General features: G+C 32.1%; 1 protein-coding gene across 1 annotated transcript in view; it reads right to left on the bottom strand.

Moving 5' to 3' along the window:
• Positions 1-462: 462 nt before the first annotated feature.
• Positions 463-27323, bottom strand: part of LOC148622128 (uncharacterized) — a 44688-nt gene continuing 17827 nt past the window's right edge. The window contains exons 14-34 of the mRNA XM_088571731.1: positions 25570-26259; positions 23331-24473; positions 21541-22221; positions 20766-20888; positions 19880-20427; positions 18685-18771; positions 17434-17862; positions 16939-17015; positions 16313-16376; positions 15651-15902; positions 15060-15165; positions 14544-14649; positions 13659-13789; positions 13078-13190; positions 11839-11988; positions 10620-10803; positions 6535-6734; positions 5867-6091; positions 5035-5149; positions 4210-4360; positions 463-2508 (exon numbers count right to left, since the gene is read on the bottom strand). Coding sequence (XP_088427857.1) covers positions 2388-2508; positions 4210-4360; positions 5035-5149; positions 5867-6091; positions 6535-6734; positions 10620-10803; positions 11839-11988; positions 13078-13190; positions 13659-13789; positions 14544-14649; positions 15060-15165; positions 15651-15902; positions 16313-16376; positions 16939-17015; positions 17434-17862; positions 18685-18771; positions 19880-20427; positions 20766-20888; positions 21541-22221; positions 23331-24473; positions 25570-26259 — 5696 coding nt within the window. The 3' untranslated portion in view covers positions 463-2387. The remainder of the gene's footprint in view (positions 2509-4209; positions 4361-5034; positions 5150-5866; positions 6092-6534; positions 6735-10619; positions 10804-11838; positions 11989-13077; positions 13191-13658; positions 13790-14543; positions 14650-15059; positions 15166-15650; positions 15903-16312; positions 16377-16938; positions 17016-17433; positions 17863-18684; positions 18772-19879; positions 20428-20765; positions 20889-21540; positions 22222-23330; positions 24474-25569; positions 26260-27323) is intronic.

The following is a 27323-nucleotide window of genomic DNA, read 5'->3' as shown; positions in this document are numbered from 1 at the left end:
GAGTGTAGTAGAGTGAGAGGTATAGCATAAAGTTTGGTTCTAATATGATGAAGCCCAAGAGGTTTTTGTATGAAAGGAAGGAGACCATTTATGGAGACATCATGTAACCTAGGTGACGTATAGTGGCTTGGATTTTTGTCAAATAAATTCATCACATTTATGCTATTGTTATATTGGCTTGAAAGGTTTCCTATACTTTTGATGTTGTCATTGCATCCGTAAGGTATTGCAGTACCTAGTCTGCGTATCCGGTACTCCTCTCTTTCCCTACGATAGTTTTTACTTAGATCGGGACTGTTCGTAGGATGGTAATTTTTTTTATATAAGATACGAACTTTCATGGAGAGGATTGAATGATCTTGTTGATTAAAGTGTTGATAAACTGTTGATAAGAAATGATTTGATAAACAAACGTAAAGAGAACAGATAAACAAATAAACCTATGTTAAAAATAACTAACTATAGGGTAGAATTATTTTTATTTCAAGGAAAAAATATATATATATACAACGTCTCAGAATGTGACGACTCTATTCGCTACACTGCTCCATCGGATCAAATTGATACAGGGAAGATAACGTAAACTAATAGAATGGTCTGAAAAATTCCCAACGATGTTAGAACTGTCAAATATGTATATATAGTACCAACCCAACTTAAATTTGTTTAAAAATCGATTGTCAAACAATTCATGCATACATTGCATTGATTGAAGAAAGAGTAATATAATACTGGCCAGTGATCCCATACTTGAAAACTTGACCAACCAAAGTGTCAATTTTTATATATTTGCCGATAGTACCTTGATTCTAAAAGTTCCATTTGAGCAACATTGTCAGTATTGGAAAATACCAACATCAACAATGCAGATTTCAAAATATGGTATTTAATATTAGTAAAATGTGCACAAGATAATTCAAATCTTATGGATTGTCAAATTGTCTATTTCTCCACAATGGTTTGTTGTATAGCCCAATAAATTTGTATGGTTGTACTTGGTGTATAACTGAATCAAATGAAACCAACTTGTAGAATTACAAACTCAGACTATAACTGAAGCTTTGAACAGTGTCTGATGTGTTAAGCTCTGTCAACATTTCTATAAATATTCTCCAACTGTGAAGACATTAACTTCTTTAATTGGTTGAATAGAATTTTAAATGTTCAACAAATGAAAATCAAAAATTGGATTGAAATCTAAATACATTTCTTCCATAATGACATATTGATATAAAGATTACCTGCACCTTATATCTAGAAGTAATAAAAATCCATGTTCAAGATGGAAAAACAGAAGGGGTGTCCTACGATGGTACCTTTCCCCCTTTGGAGGAGGATCAATCAAAGTTGTCATAGTAACATTAAAAACATGTGTTAAATGTTACTTATGTTAAAAACGCTGATCTAAACCTAGGAAATTATAGAGTAGGTATGATCGTTGTTATATGATATTTACTAGTATGAGATGAATCCTTTTGATTTTGGCTCAGGGAGCTGAAGTGCCCTTTTTTGTCTTTAGGCATCTTGACAAGGGGTATATTCATTTATAGCAGTTTTGGACCCTGTTGTATTCTTAAAGTTTTAGTTTACCCACTTAAGACTTATTGGCATAAAATTATTTAACCTAGACAAAAATGAGTTGTTACAACAATTTTATGTGAAAATGATGTCATAAAGTACCATTTGTGTATAAAATTAGATTTGCAGGTGTGTTTGTTTTTGTTCATATTGACCACATGCTTCAATGAACTAGTTATTTTGTCAAAAGTTATCTTAATTCAATACCACCCCTATGGTTTGAATATTACATTGCCAAAGAATGTGGCCAAAATCCACTGCAAAAAAAAATGTAATGAAATCAAGTATCATTCCCGAATTTGGCAGAAGTTAAACCTTTTGATTTATTTTGCACTAAGATTTCCATGTTATGTGTGGATAAACTGCAAAACTGGTTTTTGGTAGAGTAAGCACACATTTTACTTTATATTAGGCCATATCCATACTGAATTCACTTAGTTAATTTTTAGGGACAAATTTGATATAAACTGAACATACACAGTTCATTTAAAAAATAATAGATTGATAGATTGATAAGGACCAGAGTCCATTAAGACAATATCAGATAGACTTATATAGCTTGATAAGGATCAGTCAATTAAGACAATATCAGACAGACTTACAGAGAGATTTTAACAAAGAAATGGAATACTGTTTAAAAAACCCTATAGTAAAAACAAAGCTAATGAAAACAATCAATAATAAATATTAAAGAGGTATTTCTATTACAAAATTAATAATTCAATTTTAAAGATAACATTAATATACTGATTGCACTTCACTGTACCAGACAGTGATACATTTGGTTATATTGAGTCAGGATTGTGTCATCACAATTTTTCTCCCACTTCAGATTTGTCCATATATCCCTGATTACTAAAACTTGTGACTGGAGATGGTGCATAGGCATCTGTTAGAATGGAATCTTTCTTGTATGCTGCTTGCTTTGATCTGCAAGTACATGAATTGACAGGTTGACACATTTTTCACTTTTGGAATTAAACTACTTGCTTTCAAAAGATACTTTGAAAACATGAAGTAACACATGTTGTCATGCTATGCATAGCCCCAGTCGAACAGGAAGTTGATATCGCACAGCAACCAAAACTGCTTACAACAAATGCCCCATCTACATGAAGCCACACATTGCATTTAAAATCAATCCATTCATTGGGGGAGCCAACATTTTTGTGACAAAAATTTTCTTTAACATTTCATATAGTGAAAAATAGCAAAGCCCCATGAAACAGGAAGTTGACATCAGAGAGCTACTACAATTACTTTCAACAAATGCCCCATATATATGCAGCACCACACCAATCAATATAGAAACCAACCAATCAATTGGGAGCCAAGATGATTGTAACAAAAATACAGACAGAGAGAATGACAGATGAACAGACTGACAGGTAAACAAGATGATTCCAATTTACCGTCCACTCCTTGAGTGGCAGTGTAATTAGTAAAAAAATAGTCCACTTCCATACAATTGACACCTTTTTAAAATGACCCAATCTTCTATTACTGGTAAAACACACCTTTTTCTATAAATTAGGAAACTTGGAATAATGAAGTGAATGTATAAAATCTTGAATTTAAATTTAAAAAAATCATTAATATTATAAAATATTGACAAAAATTTTGTCATACTTAAGAAAATGTTTGAGTCAACTTTCATTTGAGGAAATGGCCTTACTTAAGAGGTTATACAAACAATACCACTGTAGACATTTATAAACAGATAGTCTTAGTCCCTCTTTATTATATATATGACACAGAAAATATATGTAATTAACCTCTCTGATAACACCACCACTAATTTCTGTAATAATTAGTAGATTTGCTATCAGAAGGATACATGCAATCATTAAACTTTTTCATATATTCTTTAATATAAAGAGGGACTTGTAGCAAGTCTAGTCTTAGTTAAACATGCTCTGAAGTTCTACTAATCTTTGGGATGTTTGGTGAATACAGAAATAATTGTACTTAGGTTTATATAGACCAATTAAAAACTTCAAACTTTTGACACACTTGTAAGCAAATTCCCTGTCAGGTGACTTTTATGCAGGAATGTCAGAAGTGGATATAGAGATTTTGAAAAGGAGGTCTAGAAAAATAGGGATACAGGTTACTATTTTTTCATGTCAGCCTAAATTCAGAACAAAAGTAACAAATTTCTGCAATAATTTACAAAAATGGGAAGGTAAAACACCTAAAACCCCCCGGGACCACTTCCATACATGTATTTAATTATGATCAGGTTTATCACAAATTTGCATAGCAAACCAATATCTGTCTTGAAACATCTCAAGATCTGTCTGCCTGTGTCTGTAACACATTTCAACTTTAGTAAAAGCATCTCAGAGTTTCTTAAGCAAAATAATGGATGGTAGGACACACGAAAAACTTAGGTGTTCCTAACTTCATTAGCTAGGCATAGAAAATGACTTTGCATATCGGTTTTAATGGCTTTTGTGTAACCCATATACTAAAATCAGAAGTCAAGCAGCCCAAAATTGATTGATACTGCAGAATGAGTAAAATATCAGTTTTTTTACTTAAATTTCAGTTACTGCATGATGTACCATTGAAAATTATTGGTACATGTACTACTCTAGCAATAGGCGCTATACCAATAAATATACTTACTTTAGTTTACAAATATAGAACAATGAAGCAATAGCCACAAAACAGAGAATTCCGATAACAACAGCAAGGATTGTAGTGGTTTGTTTCTTCTCCTCGTCACCACTGACCTTCTCTACATCAGTAGCACTGTTACACTGTCTACAGGACTCATCTAAAACAGTCAGAAAAAATGTTCAATACAGTTTTCAAACATTAAGCACTAAACATTAAGTACTAAATGGATTTTTTTACACTAGCCCTAACTCTAGTTAACAGGTAGTTATCTTACTTTAAAAGCTTGTTTATTCTGATATAGATATAGCACATTCACAAATAACATGTAATATTCTTGGCTTTGAAGCTTGAAAAAAAAGCTTAAGTCACAACTTAAAGTTGAAATTAAAGAGAAGCAAAATAGGATTGACATAAAACAGAAATACAGTTGTGAGATGATGCAGATGTTATTTGTGAAGTCAAAATATTTAACATTTCATGACCTCTTATATATCCAAAGGAATAACAGCCAATGAGGCATTCTGAATTAGTGTATATACCACCAAAAAAAACAATTTTAATAGCAAGGAAAAGAATAAAAAAACCATCAGAAAATTGAGGACAGAGAAATTTCAGACACCCTTACATGAGATTTCTATGTTCTATAACAGAGCTATGTCTGAGAACTTGAAATCTAATCATTGGCTGTTTGAGATTTCTCTGTCTTGTACTCTAAGCAATGTTAGATTTTAAATATCTTCAGATAGAAAAACAGCAACTTTTGTTAAATTTTATGATATTTGTATTATAAAATGCATGATTAGAATAATGTTGTGAAGATATCAGACCAACCTGTACTCTCTGTCCATTTACTGGCACTGTTTGATGGGTCACACTCTTTACAGGAATCATCATTTTTCTTGTCACCAGAGGCAAAACATACTCCATTTATTATACAGGTGTGGTCCTATAGAAATACACAATACTAAGTTATTTTCTTCATCTCAAAGCGTGACACATTTTTTATTCAATTACTTGACAAGTTGATATTAAATTTCAGTATTCTGTCATGCTATTTGTAAAGTAAATGCTTCTAAAATACTGCATGAGGCTACATAAAATTACACAAAATAAGATTCAAGTATAAATTAACACATATATACATTTAAAGTACATAGCACATTTTTGCAATTCATTTTAATAATATACAGATATCCCGAAGTCTGTTTATTTATATTTTTTCAATGGTGATGTAAACATATTACTATAACATATCAACTTAAACATTTTAATTAAGAGCATTATTGTACAGGGACAAGGGCATATCCAGAAAATTTTAAAAGGAGGTTATGGAGGTTCTTGACCTTTATAAGGAGGTTATGGAGGTTCTTGACCTTTGTTTGCTCATTTTTACACAAAATTAAGAAAAAAATCCAAAATGGAGGGCTTTTCAACCCCACGACTCCCTGGAATTACCACAGTCATAGGACATCATTCATGTCTGAAACCAAAGCACATTCTGTTCCCATTCAATATACTGAATGAATGTAAGTGAGGTACCATTGCATATTCCTTTAATGAAAACCCAATACGCATAACATTTGAACAAAGCATATTATCTAATAGGCAGCAAGAACAATGAAAAAAAATAATGAACTGCCATGGAAACTTATTTGATGAATACCTTTCTTGTATATTTCACTGGTGTTGATGTTAGGTCACAATCAAAACAGACAGAATCATATGCTGTGTGAAGGTACCAGTCATTACTGTATCCCTGTCCATTATTGCTGACTGATACGTATACACCATCCTTGACCTCTGGTAAAGTACATGTGACCTGTGTTATACTAATATATGCTGCAGCCACAGATCTCACTAATGATGTTGGTTTCTCCAATGCAGGCATCTGATTTAAAATATATAAAAGACTATACATTGTATTTCTGGATCCTGTATTTTCATATTTATTTCTCTTCAATCCCGAGAAAAAATACTGTTTTCAGTATATTTCATCAATTTTGCAAATTAATAACAATTTTCATGTCTATGATTCATACAGCTTTTACACAGAAAAAAAGAGGTCAATGTTAGTCCCAAGCATTCTTTCCTTTTCATCAAGATTATGATGTCCTTATATGGATATTACCACTGTGATTTATGAATAAATTAAATTTAAATTCAGACCCAAATAAAGAAAATCCAGACTAATTAGCTGAAAAAGCAAATTAATCTGCACAATATATGTACAAGTCTCATAATACAAAGTCACCAATTTACAATTTCTTGTATAGCAATGAGTAAAGATTGATTTTCAACTTTGATCTTAACTGACAAAAATGTAAGCCATACCTGTGTAAATTCATAATGACAAGTTAATGTCTCAGACTCTACAAAATTATCTCCAAATATAGTAACTGTTCTACAGTCATCAGTGGCTCTTCTGTCACAACCACAAGTTGTTGCAGCAGGGGGTAGCAATGTTGGGATAGTATCAGCAGCTGATACTTCACATTGCAGACCAGAGTATCCTGCTGCACATCTACAAACACCTGTAAATACAACAGCATTAGTATTAACTGGTACACATGTCTGTAAATACAACAGTAGTAGCAGTAACTGATACACATGCCTGTAAATACAAAAACATTAGCAGTAATTGATACACATGCCTGTAGATACAAAAACATTAGCAGTAACCGGTACACATGCCTGTAAATACAACAGTAGTAGCAGAAACTGGTACACATGCCTGTAAATACAACGATATTAGCAGTAACCGGTACACATGCCTGTAAACACAACAGTCTGGTGGTAACTGGTACACATGCCAGTAAATACAACAGTAGTAGCAGTAACTGGTACACATGCCTGAAAATACATCAGCATTAGCAATAACTGGTAAACATCTGTAAATACATGTACAACAATATTAGCAGTTACCGGTACTTGTACACATGCCAGTAAAAACAACAGAGTCTGGTGGTAACTGGTACACATGCCAGTAAATACAACAGAGTCTGGTGGTAACTGGTACACACACTTATAAAGTATGTGATATATATATGGCAGATAACAGTATATCAAGCACAATAATAACCAAATAAAACCCAATATGACTGATATTTCCTGTGGATTTTCAGTGTTAACCTCCACAAACATGGTGTATAATTTGTATTGAAAGGTTTCCTTTACAAAAAAAAATGAGTAAGAAAAGGCTATTTTTGGATAACAAATACAGTAGAACCCATATAACACTAAAATTCAGCTAAAATGCGCCAAAGCCAATTTTTGTAGTCACAAGCTATTTTCAAAGACAAAAAGTTATTTCCTGATATAGCTTTGGGTTCAAATTACTACCAGGGTTATGCCAGATTGTGAAAACATAGTTTACAGGACATTGATCCGTTTCACTGAACAAAAACAATAAATAAGACTCAATCAACAAAAACCCTATGTCACAAGTTAGGGTTCCCCTAAAGAAATACATAGAAAAATATAAAATACTCCAAATGAAGAACGCCCAATAAGTTTTCTAGGGAGAAAAATGGCTAGAAAACATAATTTTAACTGTTATTTTTACATCGAAAACGATTTGAACAAATTTTCCACAAAATACGGATGTCCCATGAAGCACAGTGAATTACGTTACAATTTTCCTGAAGCTATAATGCAAATGTAACTGACACATACGGTAAGTCTATGTGAGGACAAAAAACCATAAAATTATAAACAAGATGAAAATGAATGATTCACACATAAAGGATAATGTTTTTATTGAAAAAATACACAATTTTTGTCTTTTTTCCAAATGTGCATTTAATTGTGAATTACGTTACGGTGTCTCTTGCACCTGTTAATGGTGGTAGCAAACTTTCAATATTCTTATTCATACACACATCAATGTCAGTCATAAATGACTCTTAAACAGATTTTTCAGGTGCTATATATTTTTCACATTCTTGGTCAAGTACAAATCCATGAATTATGTTACAGTGAATTACATTACGTTAATTTCTTTTAAACGGATAAAAAACACTGTTATCGGAACAAATTAACTATAAATCATTATCAGTGACATCGCCTATCATACGGACATCTTTAGAAGGGAAGTTGTGACACGGGAACAATTTTTAGGTAAACATTCCCTCTAGTCGTAAGTGTCCTTCATTTCTGTTAATTGCAATTATTTAGATATTATTGATTTTCAGTTTAAGTTAATTTAGAAACGGAGAATACATGTATTGGTAAGATGTTATGACAATGGTATATTGCTATATTGCTATGCATGATATATAAATTACGCATGGGTATATATTATAGTGTAACATAATTCACAACATTGTAATGTAATTCACCGGTTCATAAACTGTGTATTTTGATTACAAAAAATGGTTTTACATGACAACTTGTCATGAGAAACATTGAATTAATGCTAAACAGAGATACGAATAACTTTCGAAAAACAAAAGCCATTCAAAACTATTTAATCATTGCAAGAATTTAAGTAATTACTAAACAAATATATGTGCTTCTTTGTGAACTGACATGGGTAAATTATTTTTTTGTTTTTGTTTATTCAGATCACTTGAAAACAAGGAATATATATACTGAACTCAAGCAAAACTACAGTAAAATATTTGATAATGCACCTTAAAGGATATACCAACGATCAATTTCAATTTCTCGGCTATATACGACATATTATCTTTAAACAATCCTAGTTTCCGGGATTTGATACATCGCATCTTCCCCAAAGAACTTGAGATAAAGGATACCACAGACACTGTGAAGTCAGCCTAATATCTTGACCTACACGTAAAGATCGATGGTAAATGAAAACTAATGACCAAACTTAACGAGAAACATGATGACTTTTCATTCAGAATTGTCAACTTTCCTTTCATCTCTGACAATGTCCCTTCAGCCTGCGTATGGAGTTTTCATATCACAACTCATACGTTATGCCAGAGCTTGCCGTAACTACGTAGACCTTTTGTATCACGCTAGACTTCTTGCAATTAGGCTTCTGAAACAGGGTTATGTTGTACAAAATCTGCACCATGAAAACTGATTTGTTCAATGTATCATAGTTTTCCTTTCCTCTTTCGTCTACCCCGGCCTTGACTTTTTATGAGCAACTCGACGGATGTTTCTGGTAAAACAGAGGACACTTACCCTACCAGTGCACCTGGTCCATGCTCCCAGTTTTTAGTGGAACCCAAGTTGCTCATTTACTTTTGTTACTTTGTATGTATTATCTTAGTTATTCTATGTTCTTTATTCTGTTTTCCGTGTCTTGTCTTTGCCCCTGGTTTACATTCTTTTAACTTCCGCTAGAATCTTAGTTCCCTTGATTACTTTTTCATGTGATGTTACAATACCAGCAAAAAGTTGTTTCTGTGAATTATGTTACATTTAATTTAGACATTATAATAATTTCTGGTAGAAGATTACTCGTTGATCAAACATCTTACGTTTTGAAAGTATACCAGAAATCATTGTTATAATATGTTAAACAATTGATCGAAACAAACTGTACCTTTATCGTTTCATTACATGCCACTGAAGACTTCGATATTTCTTCATGTGGTGTATATAAAAATGACAAACTTAACAGATATTATATATTTTATTTTCAAATATTACTTGCCAAAATATTGCAATTAGTTGATTTTTGTGTTTAACCTTCCAATTTTGTTATGTGCTCCAATTAGGGCATGAGAAAGCCATGGAATATATATTACATGTTATAAGTGAATTACGTTACAAAGTCGGTCATTCCTGCTAAGCCAATTTTTAAACATTCCAATTAGATTTGAATGCACAATTGTTTTCTATGTGTCACCTAAAAGATTTATGAATGGAAATATGTTGTTAAATTAGCCTTCATCTTTTGCTAATTATGTTTCCAAAGAATAATAAAGATAACTTTTTTTCAATTTCATTTTGTTTTATTATTTTTTTTATTAGAATATCTTAATAAAGATAACAATTTTTGAACAAATATTTGTTGTGTGTTGCGAATTTATTGTTGATCTATCAAATGATATCATCTGAAGCACAGTTTTGAATAATTGTATGATAAAACTATTATTGTTCAACGTGGGTGTTCAGAGGTAACATAATTCACTACCAAAATACACTGGGCATGTTCAAAATTTCATACAGGACATAAATCATTCATCAAGAGCTATCTTATGTGTTTTCTTGCAATACAAACTTTGTTTTATTGAAATTAAAGCATTTGAGTTGTTTTCAGTGTTCAAAATGTCTGGCCAATTTTCTGTTCCTATTGGAGCACTTTAACTGAATTTGAATGATAAACCAAATACCAAAAACCCTAAATAATCCACATACCTGTCTTAACACTATTTAAACTCCCTTTACATGTTAGACAGCTTTCACTGAATTAAAGAGAAATAATATCAATTTACCCTGATCACAGGTTCCATGACGTCCACAATCAGGTTCACATAGAATTGTAGCATTTAATGCAGCTTCTTCATTATCTGGGGTGACAGTTCCATTTACAATTCTTTCCTGGCTAGCTAGAGTGTTTAGACATTCCTCAACTATATCTGTGACATAACCCAAGGCCCAATTCTCATCACCAGAGTCCTAAATAATTTTTACACATCTTCAAATATTATAAATTAAATAATTGTAGTCAAAAAGTCCGTACACAACAGATGGAAACAGATGCAGTAGTCTCTTTTGATCTCAATAACTTGTCAATATATTATTTTGCCATGAAACTGGAACTTATACAACAAGTATCTTCAGCCTTTTTGATAATATACATTGTAGTTAGAACATATTTTAATAAGACATTTTAAGGTAAAGCACATTTCAAAAGCAATTATCTAATAGTAAATAAGAACATTTTTCATAAAATGGATGTGTTTAAAACTTTTTTAAATATGGTACATGTTACTGGCGTACCTTAAAATGCATTTCAAGATAAGTATTGACCATCTAAAAATGAAAAGGGAGGCTTTCAACTTCTTTCAATAAAAAATATGCAGAACTTATTTGTGCTTGACTGACATATGGCATTCCAAGTACCAATCCATATAAATATCAATGGTAGAGGTGACAGATACTCCCAATGGTAGAGGTGTCAGATACTCCCAATGATAGAGGTGACAGATACTCCCAATGGTAGAGATGTCAGATACTCCCAATGATAGAGGTGACAGATACTCCCAATGGTAGAGGTGACAGATACTCCCAATGGTAGAGGTGTCAGATACTCCCAAAGGTAGAGGTGTCAGATACTACCAATGGTAGAGGTGATTTATGGTGCAGAACAACCAGCAAACTATGTTTTTTTTTATCTTCATAAACCATATTTTTTTTGTAATTTAATATATTCGTTTCTGTCTGCAGACCTGTTTTTTGGAGACAACCATATAGTCATCTCTCACTTAAATTGACTAAATCAAGAATGATAACTCTAGCAAAGTGTCAATTTCAAACACAATCCTCATCTCAAAAGTGCAACAATGGAATGACAAACTAACACTAGTTATGTAGTCTGTAACTTTTCTGAAATATTAACAAAGTAAATTTCATAGGTTTTTGACATACATAAATCAGATCCTATCTGACTTTTATAAAGACTGGTTCTTAAATGATCATTAAACAACAAACCATCAGATCACTGGCACAATTTTCCATCGTATCATTTAAATCTGTTTTGTTGACAGTGTTCCAGCATGCTTTTACAGCTTTATTACTCTCTATAACATCTGTACACTTGTCATATGCTTCTGTTTCAGTATAGTTCACTGCATTGTTTGCCTGAAATAATGAACAGAAACCTAGGAAAACAAGCTATTAAGTAGCTGTCTTTGTAAGAATCATGCAAAATCTGAAAAAATGTGATACACCCAAAAAAAGGCTACATATTTTTATTTTTGTAATTAAGTTGTTTTATGGGTCTATACTATGAAATGTGTAATTATTCATTTAAATCTGTCTGCGCTTAGGAGATAATCAACATTGAAAATCAAGTAGATTCTATTGTATTTCAGTGTCATTTACAGAGTTATCTCCCTTAATTCTGAACTCTACAGTGCACTCTATATGATTTTTATCTCCTAAGAGCACAGGTTATATGAAAAACCACACGTTAATTTCTGCTTACTATGACATTTCAAACAAAATATCAAAAATAAAAATATGTAGGCTTTTTACCCATGAATCACATTTTGCATGATCCTTAGCTGGAGTGCTACTTAATTTTTAGACATAGATCTTCCTATTTATTTGATTCTAATGTAACTGATAAGAGGTTACTCCTGAAAACATGTGTACAGCATATAGAAATTTGCAATATACGTGATTGTTATTTTTGTATCCAAAGCATCTTAAAATGAAACTGGATTCATATTATTGAGATTTTCCTGAAATTTGATTTGTTATGTTTCATGAAAACAAAATATAAATCTTAAACTGTTCTTTAATGCTGAAAAAGACTATTATATCCTGTTTTAATAAAATTTATCAATGGCCAAACATTAGAAATGGAGTTAAAGCATTGCTAACCAAGGAAGTACTTATTTGACTTAACTTGAATTCGGGGCAATAACTAGCATACAGGTTTTATAAGTGATTTTTTAGTGTCGTTTCATATACATGTACATGGAAGTTGAAAAACTGTTAGGTTTAAGTAATAGATCAAAAAGTGAAAAAAATCTTTTGAAATACATCTGTAGAAATAAAAAAATTGATTCAGGCACTATGTGTGAGGCACATCATAAATATTTCCCTAAGAAAAAAAAACCAATTCATCCTTTGAAATTATCCATGAAAAAAAATGAGGGCAAATATTGGGTTTAAAACATACACTCTTTGGTATGGGCCAGTAATTTTATTGATTACCAGTACCTGTATTGCTGCTGCAGTAGTAACAGGATCAACATCTACAGCCTGTCTTCTATGTCTGTGGTTGATATGGGGAATCTTGGCTTGTCTAAGTATGGTTGATGTTATATCATATCCTACAAGGAAGTACAAAAAGTGAAAATTCTGAATGATCTAACTGACACAGTAGTGTTGATATCACATTTAAAGATATAGTCATGATCAGTATAACAGAACTGATCCGAGTAGCAATATAACTCCCATGACTGATAAAAAGTCCAAAAATATATACCATATATATTTGCACCACTGAAACGGTGGCATAGTATAGATATAAACATCACTAGTTCCTCCAACTGAAATGTGGCAGGGGGCACATAAGAAGCAATAAGAGCAATCCAGTGTGACATTGCTATATTTTGTAAAGTTTTACTTCAAGACCTTAATGTTTGACCTATGACCTTCAAAATTAATGAGCTTCTAGATATTTACAAGAACTAAGTATATGCCATATCAGTAAAATCTGTTGAATACCTGGATTCTAGAGTGTTACAAGGGTGTTACAATCAGAATTGTACCACTATTAGCAACCATGCAGTACTTACTTGATTTATAGCACGACATGATACCATGTCCTCTATCACAGAATACCTCCTTCCCATTGATACAGCTACAGAATGTATTCAGATAGTTAAATGCAGCTGCTGATACACCAAGGAATATGGTTTTACTCTGCCTGTAAAACAAAAACAGGCAGTATTTAAATTTCTGGTGGTATGCAAATAAGTCAACAGAATTTTTTCTGTAACAGTTTTAAACAAATGCATATACTTGTAATACAAAAAAGAATTTAATACCAGCATCCAGAGTTTCTAACTTCTTTTTCACAATTTTTTTCTTAAAAAATTCTGGTGTGTCTCAACATGTTTCAAAGGAGGAAAACATCTACTAACCTCTAATTAACAATTTCTTAGGGTTTTAATGATTTTTATTTTAACTTGAACTTGACAATTAGTGGCTGGATAGTCCCACTAGAAATGCCAATAGAAAATCAATGATTATGCATATGTACAATTGGTATTTTATAATGGGAAGAAAATACTAATTTTCCGTAAATGGTTTTTTTACAATTTAAGAAGATCAAAGTAAGATGAGGTCAAATACTCTTCTCTTTACTTGTTGTATGTCAATGTCACAAGTAATTTGTTATTTTGCTTGGTAATGTCACAATTACAGTTGTGGGAAGTGATGCAGGTAATCTCCTTGACTACAGGTAAATTACCTATAACATACAGCATTTTATGGAACAAATAGGTACTAATCCTCATCCAAAATGACACTCTGATTATTCTTCCTCTTGATAGAGAAATTCTTCATCTCTCCACTCATTCCACTGAGTCTCCTTTGTGCAAAAGACAGAATTTTTAAAAACTTATCTAAGAAATCCTAGATATTAAATAGGAATGCATGTAGGAATCTATCAAACTTACTTCCACTTCATACAGAAAGATTGGGGATATCTGCTGTGGTCTGGTCTGTTACTACTTGGGTGATAAACATCGTTGTCTCTGTTGCCATCATATGAACCGCAAAGACCTGAAAATACAAATCAGTAATAATATCTTAGAACTATGACAGATGATCCACAAAGACCTGAAAACACAAGACCTTAAATAATATCTCAGAGCTATGACATATGATCCACAAAGACCTGCAAACACAAGACTTTAAATTATATCTCAGAGCTATGACATTGTTACTATTCCTATTACAAAGTACAACAAGTTGTCCAAATAAAATGTATTTTTATATCTTCACAGCCAATAAAGAAAAATGGTGTCAAATACAATTCCAAATGTGCATTTAAATATGCCATTTTAGGGACCAATGAAAGCCCCATGAAACAAAATAAAATATACATGTACCAAAAACTTAGCTGTAGGACGAACTATTTAACAAATCATTACCAAAGTACTGTATTATTTGATCATATATTGTGAGTATACCTTCTGTATTTCCTCTGTCTACACTCGAAGGTTTGACCCAGATATTAAGGAAGGATCCATGTCTCCAAGACATAATAGTGACCACAGTACCAGTGGGTAGTATTACCTTCAAGTACAGTTAAACATTGGAAAGAAATGCATGAAACATCAAATTTATGTGACTCTTGTATTAGCTTTGATAAGACAAAATGCTTTTTTTAAAGAGAATAAAACAATGAATTATATTTATCTTTTGAAACTTACTAGGGCCTTTAATTCAGTCAATCAAAGAAGACCAAACAGCCATTGTTCATATTTTTACTAAAAAATTATCACCAAATTCATATCTGTGAAGAGGATTTCATTTGTGCCAGTATCAATTTTTGTAGTTTGTTAAGATTTCATGCCTGTAGTCCAGGATTTTGCCATTTACATTAGCTGTTTGTCATTTGAATTACCGGTAGTTGATTTCATTGGCAAAAACATTGCATCTTCAAATTTTTACATTGATGGCAAATTAGCAATTTGTTGTAAATATAAATATTCATGTTTCTGTCAAGCCAGGAAAAATAACTGTCTCATGAATAACAAGTTTTTTTAATCAAATATTACCTGATATTTCTGACCACATCCTATACGTAATATTTTAGTTCCTGGTGTAAGCTCTCCATTCTTATACAATTCTACAGAAATCCTTCCCCGTGTATAATGATAGTGTCCATGTCCGTGACCATGGCCATTTCCATTGTTACCAAATCTTCCACAGGAATCAAATGTGATGACGTCATCACCAGATTTAATGGCAGCTGCACAATTACAATAAGCCCGTCCTCTGCTGGAACACTTTGTGTTATAACCTCTAACCTACATTTCAAGATCAACAATGTCAACAAAAACTTTTAAATCATTTTATTGTATTCATTGCTATTCTCATTAAGTTTCTCCTTTGAATGTTATTTGCTATGGCATCTACATGTGCAATTTAAGGTATTGATTAAAGTAATTGCACTCCTGGGCACTCCTTTTCGCAACTTTGATTTGAAACTGACAATAGATAACTGCACATTGTATGGTTAATAGTTATTTCACCATTTTTTCATTTCTTTTTTGGGAAGGAAACCCCAGTATTTCAAAATGGAATATCAGTGACACACCACCACACCCCCAACTTCACTCTGGCTCAGGTAGCTGCTTCAAGATAAGAAATCCAGGCTCATAACCCCTCAGTCACCCTATGTGGCAGACTGTTGGTCAACTAAGTAATAATAGCTCACCTCATATGGCAGTGATGTATGTCTGTATAGTATAAACTCCCCACCATTGTGGTTGTCATAATGTCTGAATTAATGAACAAATGTCAAACATTGTACTGTATAACAACATAATCTGATACTTATTGTAGTTTGAATCTATAAATAGTAGTGATGCAATTTCCTTACACACAAGTTTTAATTTCAAGTCTTTAATTATGTATTCAAAACAAAATATATATCAATTTTACTTTCATTGAAGAAAACCACAGAAAATGGTGTGAGTGATGCCAAAAGTGGCTTTTAACTAAAACAGGATATAGTACAGTGAAGGATTTAGACCTCTTGATGTAGTATATGATAGGACATATGATTGATTGATTGTTGGGGTCTAATGTCCAAGCAGCAATATTTCAGCTATATTCAGATGATAATAGAATATATATTGTCCATGTCAATACTTGTACTTTTGTGTTGTACACTAAACTGTAATTTGGCTGATCATTTTTATACTATTCATGTCACAAACTGATCTTTTGAAATTTAGAAAATTACCAATTGTACTTTGAACCAAAATGAAAATTTTGTATCTACAGACATACATATCCTTTCTACAGCAAAAACAGTACAGATGAGACTACAGATCTTACCTTCCATCAAAAGTAGTCATATGTGGATCATTCAATGAGGCGCACTGTGCATTCTTGTCATTGTTATTTGCTGTGATCTATAATACAAGAATGGTATTTATAATTTAAAAAAAAAGAGATTATGATGAACTTTGCCTCACATGCAAACTAAAAAATAATAATCTGAAATAAAATTAAGATCGAACTTGTTACATACATAGAAGCTGAAAAAATCTAAATGTAAATAAGTAAATAATGAAATAAAAATGTATTACTATTAACTTACAGATAGGGAGTGATAAAAGCATACCAACAGAAAGTGGAAATGGCCACAATATGAATCAGACTGAAATATAAAACTCTGAAACATAACTTGGTTGATGCATGTAGCATGTTTTTTTCTATTCCATCCACTACAAATGTATAACTGACAGAAAAAAGACCACTTTAGAAAAAAACAAACAAAAAACATTCATATCAAAACATTTAAACAATGGCAGAAAACACAGGACGTACCTGCACTTTGCCAACATTCAGTGTATGTGGTATAGCAGTAACTGGAGGCTTAGGTTGGTTCACAACATGGGCCTGCACTGTAAAATGATTGTTTGTATTCCTGTCAATTCTACCATCAACTGTTGCCTTCACAGGTATCTGGATTGTCTGTTGCCATGATGATATGTGTGTTGTCTTGGATACTGTTGTACCACACATTTTACTGTCAGGAGATTGAGCGGACCCCTTCCACCCAACTAATACTTCAGCAATGTATTTGGTACGTGTACAGCGTTGGTAAAACCATTCAAAGTTGGCATGAGTTGTTATAGTAACCTGGCAGTTTCCTTGGCAACCTTGACAGCAGAACATTTGTGGAGGTGCAGTAACATGGACAACAATATACTGATGTGAGTGTCCTTCTGTTAGCACTAGTCTAGTTGTATTTAACTGAAATCAAAATTGTCTTTAATTGCAGAAAACTTTTTTTTTTTTTGCAGAATCATGACATCATTTTTATGAAAATAAAAGGTACAGGAGAAAGGAAAAAATTAGTATGAAAATATAGCACAAAATGAAAAAAAATGACAACTGTCTAAAGTACAAAGATTAAATGAGTACTTTTATGATGTATTCTGTGTTACAGTTTACAAAGTAATCATATTTTGGGTTTTGTACATTTTCATTTCATTTTTGTTACATGCCACTTAATATGAGTTTAACAATGAGATGAAAAGAAACTTGTACCACCAAATATTATCAATTTTCATAATAAAACTGACTTTAAATGTGCATTAACATTCTTGTGGTTTCATAAATTCTATGCAATTTGGACAAGAATTTAACATTATAAGTACCAGTCCATATAAAATTCAGACACTGCCTCTGATAAGGCAATTCATGGTGTAGAAAAACCCATGGATCAGACGATGCTTTTTTGGACTACACATGCTATATTTATTTTTATGTGACAATAGTCCTTTCTATATTTGGATCTGTACTTTTGAGAAAATTGAATGTCAACCTCCCACTTAAATCAACCAAATCACACCAAATCAAGAATGATAAATCTTACACAGTCTTAATGTTATTAATAAATTTTAACTCAAAAGTGCAACCCCCAAATGAAAAACTAAGATTGGTTATGTGATCTATAACATTTCTTAACAAGATATAAAACTGAATTCAGTGGTTTTTTGACATGCATGAATCACCTTCTGTCTGATTTTTATAAAAACTAATACTTTTTTATCTTAGCCATTCTGAGTATACCTTGATGTCAGGGGTGATGATATTGCTTATCTTTATTGGAGTTACCAACTTCTCTCCCTTCCATCTGGCTTGGACTGTACATGTAATCTATAAAAAAAATACTTAAGTTCTGCTTAATATGACACTTCTGACAGCTGAAAGCAGCAGAAAATTCTTAAACAGTAATTTTGGTTTCTATTATTTCATATTTCTAATCAGATCAGTTGCTGGTCTTATATTGTCATGATTTTGTACTAAGCTTTGTTAAAAAGATATAGATATATAATTGCAAAAAAAAAAAAAATATTCTTAAGATACAAAAAAAAATTTGTAAGATCAATTTAAGGAGTGTTTGTAATTTTTTTAACATTTTAAACAAAGTTAAACAAAATAACTTGGTTTGCAGCAGTTTACATTTATAAATCACTCTTATAAAAAGTGGAAGCTAGCCCATACTAGGTTATTGAGTATAACCTGTTCAAAAATTTGAAAACTTTTTTTATAATTTAATGACAGTCCAAATATTAATAACTTTTGAAATGCAGAGTGCAAACCAATCAATGTTATTGTTGTCATAGTACCAAGCCATGTTATACATAATAACCTGGTTTGCTCAAAAAGAACCAACCAATCAGAAAGGTTGTTACAAACTAAATTAAATTATTTCAAATTAAAAGAAAAATGTTCAGAAATATCTGCAATACAGGAATGCCTTAAATGATTGTAACCATTCTAGTGAAGGGATATTCTTATAATATTCTTATACATTGTATCATTACCACAATACTTGCTTATAATACTAAGTAGATATTGGTATTTTAGTACTCTTTCATTATAAATTCATACAACCTTTTTTGGCTTGTCGTCAAACTCAACATATTTTCTAACTTAACTTTCTTAGATAATAAATCTCTATGTAAATAAACCATCAAAAACAGACAAAATATAATGGAAGGATCCAGATATTTATAAAAGGCGGTTCAAGCTATCGATTTCTAATTTTGGGCCAAATATTGAACATAATTAAGTAACAAAACTTTCATTTGAAGTGGGGTTCCTTACACAAGAACTCTCCCCAAGGATTCATCACTGTAATCGCATTTATAATGCTATTTCCATCCTAGCCTACACAGCCAAACTAGGTCAAACCTTCTCCCCCTTTTTTTCAGTATACTTTAAAAGATCTTGTATTCTTCCAACATATAACAATAAATACCTGTTTTTTGAATAAATTCTGATTGATTTGTTCTATAGAATAGGTGACTTTGACAGATGTTCCAGCCACTACTTTTTGTATCACACATCTGCCACTGATTGCCAGACACACAACAAACTCCACATTAGGTTGTTTAGCTTTGGTAAACTCACAAACAAAATGGGCCATTCCTCCTTGATCAACACCTGGCCTCAAGTGTGGTTTACCAATGTAGCTTGGCCTAGATGGTCTTGGAGTTGTTGGTTTAGGAGTTGTTGTTGGCTTTGGAGTTGTTGGTTTAGGAGTTGTTGGTTTAGGAGTTGTTGTCAGCTTTGGAGTTGTTGTTGGTTTTTGGGTAGGTGGTTTAGGAGTTGTTGGCTTATCAGTTGACTTAGGAGTTGTTGGTTTATCAGTTGGCTTAGGACTAGTTGGTTTTGAAGTCTTTGGTTTAGTTGGTTGTGTAGAAGTCCTTACAGTAGATGGTTTTGTAGCCTTTGTTGGTTTTGTCTGCTTAGTTGTTTGTTTTGTATCAAGTGTAGTTTTGGGAGGCTTTGATGAAGTTAAATCATCTGAAATGTCAAATATTTACAAAATACTGTTATCTGCTATAGTGAACATGTGACAAGTAAAAAGTATTTTAAATATGTTTCTATCAAATATGTCTCTTTACTTCATTAACTAGTAATCGTTTTGCTGTGTAATGCACAGATCATTTATTAAACACTCAAATCCATCACATTATATGTATAGAGCACAGTCCACAATAGTTTTTTTAAGTAGTTCTGATAATTTTAGCAAATTAAAAGTTAACCAATCTTAATTATACTGCTAAGAATAAAATATATCAAATAACTGCCAATTCATTGCATTAATTATGAACTCCATTCAGCATGAAAAATGACAATACCTTTACAGATATATCCTGTCCTGCAGTAGTCTGTAGTACCAGTAAATGATGTTTGGGTTGTCCTGGCAGGGCTTGTTGTTGGTTTGGTTGCTGGTTTTGTTATTGGGACAACAGTAGTTTTTTCTTTAATACAAAGTGAACTATGTAAGTATTGATCATACTGAAATTCCCGATTGGAGGCTTTTTACATCAAACTAAACGATTTAATTATTGACCAATTCTTAATCAAAATGGTATTTATCAAATGCATGTAACTGGATTAACTAGCATCTTAATTTGTTGACTTAAAAGTCAAAGAAAATTGTTATTAGCAAATTCATAGATGTTAAGGCTCACAATTTTGGTGGGAGCCTCCTGATATTTCATAAAATATCGATAATCTCAGGCTCATGTGCCTGTGTCAAAGCAGGAGATTTATCTGCATTTGGAAATTTTTCCCATTTTTTTTGCCTAAAATCGTAATAAGTTATTTCAATTCTTGTAATAACAAATTGATCACAAACCTGTGATTAAGACCATTACTACCATTTTAATGAAGGGAAATGTTGCATTTCGTCCATCCAGGAAAGGGATATCACTAGAAATTGGATTTAAGTTCAAATTAGGTCCATTGCTATATAAAACATGCCTCGAAAACAAAACCTTGGCAATCTCCCACTCTAAGAACATTTTGAGAGGGAGATCTCCTGCTTTAGAAATTGTTAAGGTTAACACCTATAAAAATCACTCCCTCTAAAAAAATCATTTCCATTTGCTAAATCACATGAAAACTTACCTGGAATAGGTGTTGTCAATTCTCCTTCTCCCACAACATTATCAATCCAACAGTGCCATATAACCACAGACATCATGAAGTAATTACAAGACACAGAACTAGATATTCCAGGAGGATTACCTATATACATGTGCTCAGTAGACTGTGAAATCAGGTGGTGCTTTATAGAGGTTGTCACAGAGCTGATCACATGGCTATTGACAATGACCTTTAACCCATTTGTTGGTGACCATGAAATTATGACCTGGTGGAACTGGTGAACATATAGTGTCTCTCTTTTAATGGTTGAAAACCATGTGTCAGTGTTGTTTGAAACAATGCAATGGAATTGTCCATATCTATAAACCATAGCTAATCCAGTGCCATCTGCTTTTTCTGCACCACTAGATATAATAACTGTGTTCTCCTCCAATTTGGTAAACATGATAGTGACCTTGATTGTGATTCCACATGAACAGAGACTGAGATTACCAAAACACAAATCTTTATGGATACCAAGGTCTATGTGTTGGTTGACATTGTTGAAGTTTATCCCTGTTGAAGTATTCATACTGACAGATCCATGAATAGTTGCATTGAACTTTGACCCAATGATGATATTGGTATGAGTGATGCTGGAAAAGTTCCATTCAAACTTTGTAATATCCATTTTAGGTGTAGTTGGAGGCAAGGTGGTGGCAGCTGGAAAAATTACATTTTGAGATTACATGAAAAAAAATAGGATGCTTTTCATTCATTTCCATAGTATCTAGCAAGTAAGAGAACCTTTTACTCTTAATATATAAATTATAAATCAATGCATTTTTTTTAAAATATTGAATTTTCAACTATGACTTAATGAATCAAGAAATATAAAAGAGGGAATTATCATATGATTCTGACCATCAAATTAATTTATCATTTAATCAGAAGCTCTGCGTATAATGACTGTAAGCAACTGTCATTAGATACATTTATACAAAATAAAGCAAACGTAATAACCAACTTTATCAAGTTCCTGCTTAAAATGAATAATAATGTTAGGAACTGAGTTCCCATGCATAATTCAAATTCTAATGCAACATTTAGCTGTTATGTTCAATTTCATTGTATAATATTGAACATTTCAGGGTATCAATTCAAACATTACACCCTAAATTGTAAATGCACATGATGATGATTTTATCAGCATTTTTAATTGAAATTTTCAAAAAATAATTAACAGTTGCATTAAAATTGAGATAACGTTTTGTACTTGAAGATTTTCTATAATCAAATAAGGATTAGATGCCTCTAAAATCTTCAAATAAAACATAGTTATCTTCTAAATCTGGAGTGAAATGTCCTACTAAGTATTTAGGGAAATAGGAATTCAAAATTTATAGCTGAAAACAAATCAAATTCCATACTATGTGGTATAACATAACATATAGTATACCAGTATTACATGATTACATAATTAATACCTCAGTCTATTCTAAGCTACAAATAATGTCTTCTTACTAGGTCAAACTAGATATAAACTATAACCTCTATGATTTACATTGTTTTATTAAAAAATAACACTTTAGAATACTATCAAGTGGGGACAGATACATGTATGCTCATTACTAATAAAAAAAACAATAATAGTCAAACACAGTAAAATAAATACTGTTTTGCTTCAGAAAATCAGCAGCTGTAGCAAAAAGAATAAATAAATGACAGAAAAAATATATTAAAGCAGTCACACTATCTAAGTACATGTAGCCTTCACACTAAATAGGTACATGTAGCAACACTGTATACATGAAGCAACCATGTAAATATACCTGTAGACATCAACCCTTGCTGAATCAAGACATTATGAGAAGCCTGCCATATCTTCAATCCTGTAATCTTCATAGATGTTGTGTAACTTGCTGAATAAAACTTTCCTATGGTCAGTGAATGTGGAATGGAGGTATACTTGTTCTTGGTAGAATGTGTTGTAGTTACTAGTTGGTGGCCATCCACTATTATGGTTAGTCCATGAGTCACACTCCAGGATATTTCATATTTATGCCATTTGTTAACTTCTACTTTGTATTTAGTTTCAGCTGTCCATGTATGAGTTGTGCTCACATATCCATAAAGTTTGCCATTGTAAAAATATAGAGCCATTCCTGATCCATTCATAAACTGGTTGCCATTGGAGATGATAACAGTCTTCTGTAGATGGTTGATCTTGAGCAGATTTACATTGATATTGACAGTAAATCCTTTATTACATTCTTTTAAAACAGCCAAACAACCGATATTTGAATCATTTTTAAACTCTAAATACTCATTACTCCCATTTAATACAAGGACAGGGCTTTTTGTGATATTACTATGCTCAATATATGGTTTTCCATGAACAGTCAAGTTAAATGAGGGTGTCTTTAAAACATTGTGACTTATAGCAATAAAAGTCATGTCAATTGGTTTGATTACTGGTAGATATGATGTGATCTCTGTTGTCTCAAATTCAGTTGTTTCTTGGATGTCTCTGGTTGTTGTTGGAGATGAAGTGGTGGTAGTTGTTGGAAGTGTACTGCTAGTAGTTGTTGGAGTTGGAGTGGTGGTAGATGTTAGAAGTGTACTGCTAGTAGTTGTTGGAGTTGAAGTGGTGGTAGTTGTTAGAAGTGTACTGCTAGTAGTTGTTGGAGTTGGAGTGGTGGTAGATGTTAGAAGTGTACTCCTAGTAGTTGTTGGAGTTGGAGTGGTGGTAGATGTTAGAAGTGTACTCCTAGTAGTTGTTGGAGTTGCAGTAGTGGTAGTTGTTGGAAGTGTACTGCTAGTAGTTGTAGGAGTTGCAGTGGTGGTAGTTGTTGGAAGTGTACTGCTAGTAGTTGTTGGAATTGAAGTTGTTGCTGTAGTGGGGAGTTTAGTTGTCTTTGAAGTAGAAGTTGTAGTCCCAGCAACTGTGATTGGAACTGAAGTAATTGGAGTTTCTAATTATAGAAAATTTAAAGATCATCAAAGTGTTAAAGAGCATGTTTTATGATATTCAAACTTGCACAATTCATTTGTGAAAAAAACATTTTTTGCAAATCTTAATACATTTTTATGACCATATTGATACACCAATACTGGTACTTTAAATCAGGAAACCTAAAAAGCAGGAGGAAGATATCAATTTTCTTACTTAAACCACAAGTATTTTTACCAATATCATAATCATAAAACAAAAATCTGATATGATTTTTTTATGTTTTTTTTTTAAGATGGACACCTTATACGCATATCAATAAGTTAACAATGCTTCCCAATTATATGTACAAAATTAAGAACATTTCAATGCTACAAATATGTACTGGTAATATGTGTTAAATATTGAGCAATAAGGATTAATTTTAAGAACAGTTTCAACTAAATAATTTCTGCTTGAAACATAGTTGGAAGGGGCAAGAAGCATCTAGGCTGACTGTCTGGAACTGCAAAGATATTTGCTTGCATAGTAACACAGGAAAAAAGCAAGTTGCAATAGGACAAGATTCATCTGAGTACTGAAAAGTTGAAAAATGCTCTTAATACAGTGACAAAGTTAATTTAGAATCAAAAGATAAAGAACACACTCTTCTTAAACAGTACATAATGAACAATTTTTATCACTTTTTCTGACGTTCTACAATAAATCATTGGTGCCATTATCCATGACTATGACCGTTTCCATGACTATGACCGGTTCCATGACTAAGAGCCTTTCCATGACTACGACCGTTTCCATGACTATGACAGGTTCCATGACTATGACCAGTTCCATGACTATGACCGGTCTTAAACAAAATCCACTATATTAAATTTTAATATTTTATCAAAGAAGCCCTATGCTATGATAAGATTAATAATTCACTTCTTCATCTATATACAAAATATCTAACACTAGAATTTAATAATAACTAAATTATACAGCTATGCTTCTATCAGTCTATCAAAATATAGATCTAAAAAGTACAATATCACTTCTAAATAAAGGCAAAATTACAGTATAAGCATGCCAATTCTCACATATTATATATAGATAAAGCAGTCACACAACATTTATACCTGATGTTGGTAATGTAGACATCAACCCATGCTGAATCAAGACATTATGAGAAGCCTGCCATATCTTCAATCCTGTAATCTTCATAGATGTTGTGTAACTTGCTGAATAAAACTTTCCTATGGTCAGTGAATGTGGAATGGAGGTATACTTGTTCTTGGTAGAATGTGTTGTAGTTACTAGTTGGTGGCCATCCACTATTATGGTTAGTCCATGAGTCACACTCCAGGATATTTCATATTTATGCCATTTGTTAACTTCTACTTTGTATTTAGTTTCAACTGTCCATGTATGAGTTGTGCTCACATATCCATAAAGTTTGCCATTGTAAAAATATAGAGCCATCCCTGATCCATTCATAAACTGGTTGCCATTGGAGATGATAACTGTTTTCTGTTCGTGGATGACCTTGAGCAGATTCACACTGACCCTGATGGTAAATCCTTTATTACATTCTTTTAATGCAGCCAAACAACCAACATTAGAATCATTTTTAAACTCCAGATACTGGTTACTCCCATTCAGCACAAGTACAGGGTTTTTGGTGAATGAGTGATGCTCAAATATGGGAGTACCATGTACAGTGAGGTTGAAAGATGGTGTAGTCAGAATATTGTGTTCAATCTTAGTAAATGTCAAATCTAATGTTTTGATTGACTCTGTAGAAAATACTGTACTTGACTGAGTAGTTGCTGTAAATATTTGAATTTAATGTACTTTATGAGATAAAAAACTGGAGTAAGCAGGATTACATGAAGACCTTATAAGTTCAACATACCATGAATAAATGTTGGACAAAATATAAATACTCTGATACACTGGCATGCCATTGATGTACCAGAAGAGATAGTATGGCAGACATAAAGTGATTACACAAGATCTGATGACCATTTTTGTCAAATGTTAAAAGATGAAGTACAAGAATAAATGAGCACGCTACAACCTGAAACAATATTTGTTAATTTCTATTTCATACTGATTAGTCAGCATTAGTGAATGCTAATAACATGCATAAGGCTAACATCATGTATCACTGCTGCCTTTAACATGCAAAATAGGATAACTCAATATAAAATTGAAGGTGAGGTCCCATGCAGCTTTTATAAATTATTGTGTTTCATGCAAATCTACAGTGAGATAACTAAAAATTACATAAATTGTGCTAGTTGCAGTGTACTTGTGTTATTTGGTCCTGTTAAGGTATAATCCATGCATTACTGGTATGTAGGTGTCTTAGTCATGCATTGTTTTCAAGTCTTACCTTGTGTAAAAGTATTGTGTAAAAATAGTACAGTATTTAGGAGTAATTGTGAACAAGACTAAAACCCCTATAAACTCAGCACTTTTTAAATTTCTACATCTGAATTTGAACTATATTTAGTATTCTGATTTTTTTCAATGATGAAATTTCAAAAATAATTAAGTGATTAGTAATTGAGTAAACTATGGTATACTGATATAGAGTCAGTGCTGGTTTAGATATCAAAATATATTAACCTTCAGATTCAAAGTTTTACAATTACCAATTTTCCAAATATGAAAAGAAATAGAACATTAATACTTACAATATGTAAGTTAATATCTTGATGATGACAATAACAAGACAAAGATGACTGTCACAATGATGTTATTGATGAAGCCATCAAGATAAAGATATTGATGATATCATTTATGAAAATATAATTCAATTTCAAAAGTAACCTTTTTTTCTGAGGCCAAAAAAAATAATGTTGTGTTAAAGATCACCCTTCTAAAA

Source organism: Perna viridis, chromosome 3, assembly GCF_037379345.1.
Source record: "Perna viridis isolate PV_CMFRI_1.1 ecotype Kerala chromosome 3, ASM3737934v1, whole genome shotgun sequence".
In the NCBI taxonomy this organism is placed as follows: domain Eukaryota; kingdom Metazoa; phylum Mollusca; class Bivalvia; order Mytilida; family Mytilidae; genus Perna; species Perna viridis.
Note: the sequence above shows the minus strand (reverse complement) of the source record. Positions and strands in the feature narration are given on the sequence as shown.